This window comes from Balaenoptera acutorostrata, chromosome 15 (assembly GCF_949987535.1).
Source record: "Balaenoptera acutorostrata chromosome 15, mBalAcu1.1, whole genome shotgun sequence".
Taxonomy (NCBI): Eukaryota; Metazoa; Chordata; class Mammalia; order Artiodactyla; family Balaenopteridae; genus Balaenoptera; species Balaenoptera acutorostrata.
Genome location: NC_080078.1, coordinates 16,035,088 through 16,042,936, shown reverse-complemented (window position 1 = coordinate 16,042,936; position 7,849 = coordinate 16,035,088). Strand labels below are relative to the sequence as shown.

Sequence of the window (7,849 nt, the reverse complement as noted above, 5' to 3'; positions counted from 1 at the left end):
AAGATGGGACTCCTCCAGCTTGGCTCTTCCCATTCTTTCATCGTCATGGAAACTTGTATCCCATTTGCCCAGGGAACTGCCACTCCTGGTTGCCATGGAATTAGCAGCCAATGGACACCTCCCAAAGCCAGTGCTAAGGCTGGAAAGGGCCCCTCTTAGTTGCCGTGGGAACTTAGTAACAGACTCTTGGCCCTCTCCTGCCCCTTCCTCCACTGCGGGGGCGGGGTCTGGGGAGCCAGGGGGAGGGGGCGGGGCCAGGTCCCGCTCTTCAGCCCAGGCCTCCCTGGGGAGCCAGGTTGTACCATGTAGGGGAGGGGGGAATCTATCCACATACCTCAGGTAACAGGGAGGTGCGCGGGAGGGGGGAGGGACTGGGCGGACCAAAGGCCGGAGGGGAGGGGGTCCTGGGAATCGCAAAAGGCTTGAGGATGGGGCCGCTTGGGGGAGGGGGAGGAGGCAGCCCGGCGGGGGCAAGTGGGGGACCCAGCCGGGCTGGGCTCCTGGGCCCCGGGTCTGTACAATATGGTTTGCTATAAAAGTCAAAATCTTCCAGCCGGGGCCGCCGAGTTGGTGTGTGTGTCTGCGGCGTTGGGGATGTGGGGCTAGGGCGGGGAAGACCCGAGTGTTCGTTGAGGCCCTGGGAGGAGGGGGCTGTTTGGATGGATCTGGGAGACCTAGGTCCTACCGGGCTTCCGGAAATTGAGGATGCAGGGTCTCCTGCGGTCCCTACAGTTAGATGAGCTCACTTTCCCGGAGTTCACTGTTCAGGTAGGGCTTTGGAGTCTGGACGTTGGAGGTGTCCAGGTGTACCTGCAGTGGTCCAGAGCCCGGAACTCCCAGTCACTGACTGGGGCTGGGCGTTCATCTCAGCGGGGCTCAGGCACCTAGAGGATATTCTAAGTGGACTGGGGTCTCGGGGTCCCTTGGGATCTCTGCGGACGGTCCCCCGGCTCCACCCCATCATGTGGCCGCCCCGGCTCCGCCTCCGCCCCAGTTCCTGTTTCGGCCTCGGCAGTCCTGCTTCAGCCCCTACGGCTCCCCGCAGACGCCTGTTCTTCCTGCTCCGCCCGGGCCACGTCTTACTGGGCGCTCGCCGTCGCATCCCCGCTCGTCCCGCCGGGGGATGGGGCCTTCCCCCGGCCTGGGCCCGCCCTGTTGGGGTCCCCGAGGCGACTCGGCCCCGCCTTGATGGACTGGCCCGCCTGGTGCTGCGGCCCCAGGATGAAGGGCGGCGAGGGGGACCCGGGCGAACAGGCCCCGCTGAACCCGGAGGCCGAGAGCCCCGCGGGTTCGGCCACCTACCGGGAGTTCGTGCACCGCGGCTACTTGGACCTGATGGGGGCCAGTCAGCACTCGCTGCGGGCGCTCAGCTGGCGCCGCCTCTACCTCAGCCGGGCCAAGCTGAAAGCTTCCAGCCGCACGTCTGCCCTGCTCTCGGGCTTCGCCATGGTGAGGGAAGGGAAGGGGCGCACAGGGTGGGGGTGAAGCACATGGGGGGCGCCGGATTGGGGGCAAAGTGAACGGGTACCCAAGGGAGACAGGGTAGAGGAAAGGGAAAGACCGGTTTTTAAGAGGTACAAGAGGGGTAGCAAACAAGGTCCCAAGGGACTCCGCAAGTCCCTTCTTATGGGTGGGTGTGTGTGTGTGTATAAACAGGTCCCTAAGCATAAACTGGGCCGTGGGGAGGATAAGCAAGTCCTAAAGGGGTCACAGGGGACACATCATGTCATGGGGGTAGACAAATCACCAAGGGGGATACCTATGCAAGGGTAAAGCGAAGTGCTCCAAAAGGAGCATGGTCCAGCAGAAGTGGTTACTAGATCCCCACCGGAGGTTCAACAGCAAATCAGAGCTGGGTGGGGGCTGGGAGGTGGGGTGGTTGAGAGAACAAACTGGATGGAGTGGTCACCCAAAAGAAGGAGGGCGGCCAGGCCCCAGCAGGCACAGAGGGTGCTTAGTGTAGCCCAGGAAAGCTCTGAGAAGAGAGGATGCCTGTGAGGGAGCCCCTAGCGAAAAAAGCTGCTTAGGAAGCTGATACATGATTCTGGAGATCCGCTGACGGTCCTGGGCAGAGGCCTCACAGGAAGTGAGACCGAGGGAGGTCCCAGGGTGGGGAGCAGTTAGCAGACACAAGTCCTGGCTCTTTCCTGCTTGGGGCCAGCTATGTAACCCTGGACAGGCCTCCGCCTCCTCGGAGGCCAGTGGGAAATTGTGAGATCATGGAGGGTGCACCCTCTGTAGCCTGCCAAGTAGCTGCCCCAAGGTGAGCTGATTCTTGTCATCAAACCCTAGATCCAAGCATGTCAGAGCAAGACACACATCAGAATGGCTCAGACTACCTGTTAACAGAAACCAAGGCCCAGAATGGGGCAGTGGCTTTGCCTGCCAAGAGCACTCAGCAGCTGAAGGATATAGGATGAACTAGGATCCAGGGTGGCTAGACTGTTAGTCTAGGGTTTCCCACCATCATGACAGGAAGAAGGAGAAAATGGGCTGGAGGGGGGTCCTCACAGGAACATGAGGGGGATATCAAGATGAGGATAAAAAGGGGTCATAGCACTAGGTGATTTGTGTTAGTCTCTGCTCCTCTCTGTGCCACAACCTCTGTATTGGAATGATGAGAGGGAAAGTTTCTACCCCTAAGGGTCATCCTAGGTCTATGGTTTTCTACATGGGGGTCCAGGATCTGCAGGTCAGCTCACCCTTCCTGATATGGGGTCATCTCAGGACAGGGAGCTGGCTCCTCTTCACCTGTACAGACCACAGAGGGAAGGGAGCAGCCCCGTGGACCTAGCTGAGGGAGTTGCCCCACCCCCATGCCCCCCATGGTCCAGCCTGTTCCCAAGGGGACAATCCGGCCAGCTGCTGGACTTGTACGTTGCTGGGGTGACAGCTTAAGGGCCAGGACCTTCTCTGCAGGATCAAGAGGCCAGATGAGTAGGTTCTGGGGGCCAGACTGGCCCCAGTCCTGCCAGGGGAGATCAAGGCTGAGTCAGGCTGTGGGAGAAACCAGGACCAGGCCTGGCCCAGATCTCTGTCTGTGGAAAACACCTGCTAACACCCGCCATGGCCCAATTTTCCAAAATATTCAGCCTTGCCTTCCTACCACCACCCTCCCGGCTCTGCACTTTCCTCCTTCCTCCAGCCCCAGAGCAACCTAATGGATCTTGCAAGAACCAGGCATGGGGAAAGATCCCGATTCTGGAATTCAGATGGCCTGGGTTAGAATAACATTATATAAATTGTATTGAACCATTGCTAAGTACCAGGCACTATGCTTAAGGCTTTTATGTGTATCATCCTTCTATTATCCTGTGAAGTAGGTACCACTACTGGGACCATTTTACAGATGAGAAAACTGAGGATCAGAGATGTTAAGACACCTGCCCAGGGTTCCACAGCAAGTAAGTGGCAGGATTGAATTTAGGCAGTCCAGCTCTAGAGTCCAAATTTATACAAGCCTAGAACAGGATCATCAACTCAAGTGTTTGCAAAGGCCTTTGGCAACATGGATGCCAAGTTGGCTGGGTGGGGACTGTGGCTATCAAGAGACCCTCCTCACCCATCCAAAGGGAGCAGCCATGACTCAACCCTAGCTGATCGGTGCCATGCAGGAATGTGGGCCTGGTGTAACCAGACCTTCCAAGTTTCCAAGAGGATCTGGAAATAGGAATATTTACATGAAATCTCTTGAGTTTTAGAAGTTGGCAACGTAATTCTTTAAAAAAACACACTGTCTGAGCCAAGCAAAACATGTTTGCAAGCTGGCCTGGGTTTGTGGTGTGCCAATTTGCAAACTCTGGCCTTGGACTTCAGCGTTAACTCTAATAATAGCAGCAAACACTTACCTGAGCACACTGTGTACCTCACACTATTCTTATCACTTGATATATATTATCTCATTAAATTTTCAAAACAACCGTGTAAGACAGGTAGGTGCTGTTATCCATCCCTATTTTCCAGATGAGGAGATTGAGGCACAGAGAAAACCAAACCACTTGCTCAAGGTTGCACAGCTTGTGGAGTTGAAAATGAACCCAGGCCGCCCCACTCCAGAATCTGTGCTTTTTAACCCCTATGTTATAACAAGATAAGATTGTCAGAAACGTGCCACCAGCGTTCTAGATAGCCAGGTGGGGAAACCGAGGTCTGGAACAGGACAGAGCCTTGCCAAGGCTGCCCATTCATTCACTCAACAAAGACTGGGTGCCCTCTCTCTGCCAAGCACTGTTCTAGGTCTTAGGGATACATCAGTGATGTACACCAACAGGCAGAAAACCCCTCTACTGTTGAGGTTATGGGCACTCAACCCATCCCTTCTTGTCCCCACAGGTAGCCATGGTAGAGGTACAGCTGGAGAGCAACCACGAATACCCGCCGGGCCTGCTGGTGGCCTTCAGCGCCTGCACCACCGTGCTGGTGGCTGTGCACCTCTTTGCACTCATGGTCTCCACCTGTCTGCTGCCTCACATTGAAGCCGTTAGCAACATCCACAACCTCAACTCTGTCCATCAGTCTCCACACCAGCGACTCCACCGCTACGTGGAGCTGGCCTGGGGCTTCTCCACTGCCTTGGGCACCTTCCTCTTCCTTGCTGAAGTTGTCCTGGTTGGCTGGGTCAAGTTTGTGCCCATCGGGGCCCCCTTGGGCACACCAGGCTCTGTGGTACCTGCCTCCCAGGTGCCTGAGACTCTGCCACCAGTGGCCACCTCCCTTAGTCCAGCTTCCAAGCCATCCTCTGCTTCTGTAGCCCCGTCACAGGCTGAGCCACCTGAGGCCTGCCCACCTCGGCAAGCATGTGGCGGTGGTGGTGGGGCCCATGGACCAGGCTGGCAAGCAGCCATGGCCTCCACAGCAATCATGGTACCTGTTGGGCTTGTGTTCATGGCCTTTGCCCTTCATTTCTACCGCTCCTTGGTGGCTCACAAGACCGACCGCCACAAGCAAGAGCTAGAGGAGCTGAGTCGCCTGCAGGGGGAGCTGCAGGCTGTGTGAGGCCGGTGTTAGCCACAGCTGCGAGCACCGCCTCCCTCAGGGGTCAGCCAGAAACCCCAGTTCTACGGACCCCATCCCCCGCCCTGCCTGGAGCCACTTCCTGTGGCCACTCTCAGGTAGAGAACAGATTCCTGCCCTCAGGGTCCTTTGGGCTGGGCCTTGGGCAGCTCCCACATTCCCAGGGATTCTCCCTGTCAGTCTGTCCCGTGGGTTTTGGAAATTCTACTCTACACCTGGGCTGGGAGGAGCAAGGGAGGAAGCGGAAAGTCCTCAGTCCAAGGCTCATGCGGTAGGTAGAGGGGAGGCAGGGAGACCCTGTCAGACCTTTGGTGCTGACTCTTAGCCACTTGCCCCCATATAGAATGCGGAGGTCAGAAGCTTACACACCCACCCAGCTGCCCCAGAAGGCAGCCAATCGTTGCTGTACTTTTGTAGAATCTATTTTATGGTTGGCTTTTTTTTTCTTCCTCATCCTCAGATTTTGATGGGTCCCACCCTCTTGCTTTGGTGTTTGGGTAGAGCGATTTGGGTGTTTCTACCCCAGGCATATGTCCAGCCTTTCCAAGGAGAAGCCACCCTATTTGGAGGAGGTTCAAATGCCTGCCCCACTGCCCTAGACCCACACTTATGCTTCTGTATCTGGTTCCTACTCTCCTGGTTCAGGGCTGGGTTCGGTGTGCCCAGCCTGATCCCTAGCAAGGGTTGGGGTGAGGTTTTAAGGGAGGAGGTCCAGTCCATAGCCCTTGGAATACAGAGCTATTCTGACACTGAATTTTTGATGCACCTAGTTTTGTATAATAAATTGTGTTTCACACATGTCCCTGTGGCTGTGAATGGGGTGAAGGGGAGGACTTGTCGGGAACAGCTGACTTGTTCTTAAGAATCAGGTGGAGGCAAGTGTTCCTGGGGGCAGGGCAGGGGTGGAGGAGAGGAGGTTCCAGGTAGGACCCTCTTGTGGTGCTGACAGGGGCCAGTAGCTTCTGAATGTGGAGACTGAGTTATTCTAAGGCTAAAGGCTTTTGCACTCTTGTTACTGAGCCCAGGGTCTCTTATATCGTCCATTGAGGATTTAGTATAAGTTTCTTTTAGCGTAAGTTTCTTTCTTGAGTGACTACTACATACTAGGGGCTTCTCATAGGTAGTCTTATTTAGCCTACTTAACTTATTTAAAAATCACCTCAAGAGGCAAGTCTTTATCATTACCGTTTCAGAGGTAAGGAAGCTTCAGCCTAAGAAGGCTGAGGATCTTGCCCAAAGCCACCCAGCTAGTCAGTGAAAACTTGGACTACTTTTACCATCCCATGGGGAATGGTTTTATTTGAGAAAAGGAACCAATATCTTTCAACTGGGACAAGAGAAAGGAATCTGATCTCATCACCCATGTTTCCATTATAAATTTATTTTTTCAGCCTCATTTTCCTCAAATTTGTAAAGGGTCCTAATCCTCTCCCAGAAGGATTCTTTTGGTGAGACTTTGGACAAATCTCTCTTTCTCTGTTCCTTAAAATTGTGAATTTGCATGAACCAGGCCTCAAGGGCCTTTCCCACAGTTTTAATGCCTACAATAGTTCCGCATGACAGTATTTAACATCCATTTTCAGAGAAAGAATCTGAAGCTTTAAGAGGTGGTTAATGACTCGCCCAAGGTCATACATCGAGGGGGCTGACAGTACTGAGAGAAGTCTGGAACCTAGAGCATCCTCAGCACAGGCAGTGCCTGGGAGTGCCATTACCCTGAGACCTAGATGCCTGCATCCAAGCCTAAGAAAAACGGTGCCCAGGATCAGGGCGACCTCAGCCCCAGGGTCCGAGGTTTAAGCCCGGGCTGGTGCTGCCCTCGAGCGGCGGGACTGCGTAAGCGAAGGGGGGCGGGGGGCAGAGGGTTGCACAGCTGAAAACGGCAGGCACTGGGACCACGACGCCCGGGGAATCGACCAACCCACCCAAGTTCAAGTACGACCTAGTTTATCGTTTCTTACAGGACCGGTTCAAGGTCCTTTAGGGCCCACCGGCCTTATTACATAACTTTGAGACAAAGATTTAATCATTAATGGCGTGCCAGTACGGGCAAAATGCGGCACCTTCTGAAGGCCTCAGTATCCCCATCTGTCAAATGGGCATCTTAAACAGCTAGAGGCCCAAGGAGGCTAACGGGAGGAAAACGCTCCCTGCATTACGTGCGGCGCCAAACAGCCTGAGTCACCGTTGCTGGTAGTATTTTTCCACCTCCCGGGCGCCGCTCCCAGCCCACCCCGGTTTCGGAGGGTCCTACAGGAAGCGCCCCCGCGACGCCCGGCTCCACACGCTGACCACGCCCTCTGCGCGCGGCGCCTTGGCCCCGCCCACGAAGGAATTCGCAGATTCGCTAGGCCGGCTCCTCCTCAGAATTATTCGGGCCTCTCTATACTCGGCTGAAAATCCTCATCGGACTCTGTAGCCATTTCTCCCAGGTCAGAACTGAGCAGTCCTCTGAGTTGTGCTAGTAAGGAAGATCCAGGAAAAGTGGCCCACTCTGCCAACAGGGCTTGGCCAACCACGGCATTATTTTCTTGACTCCACCAAGGCGGTTAAAGGGAGGCAACAGCTGAGGCCAGGACTTGTGGCGAATCTGCAGCCTCCCAGACCTTTGGCCGCATGAGGAAGCGGCAGGTTAGAAGAGCAAAGGAGCGCGCATCCTGTCTACTGATTCGCCCCGCCCGCCTGACGAATCTGCGCCTGTTCAACGCGCCACTCAAATCTCCCCAGCTCTGGCTGGCCTCCTCCCCTCCGCCCCGCCCCCTTATCCTCAGGGATTAGTCGCTGCTTTCGTCGCCGCCGATTCGTCAAGGACCCCAGGCCAGAGCAGCTGGATAGC

At 55.6% G+C, this 7,849-nt stretch overlaps 1 protein-coding gene across 1 annotated transcript; it reads left to right on the top strand.

Moving 5' to 3' along the window:
- Positions 1 to 442: 442 nt before the first annotated feature.
- On the top strand, positions 443 to 5,811 carry ORAI3 (ORAI calcium release-activated calcium modulator 3). The gene is made up of 2 exons (XM_007186435.2): positions 443 to 1,449; positions 4,333 to 5,811. The coding sequence occupies exons 1-2, from the start codon at positions 1,189 to 1,191 to the stop codon at positions 4,993 to 4,995; spliced, it is 924 nt and encodes a 307-aa protein (XP_007186497.1). The 5' UTR covers positions 443 to 1,188; the 3' UTR covers positions 4,996 to 5,811.
- The last annotated feature ends 2,038 nt before the right edge of the window (positions 5,812 to 7,849 follow it).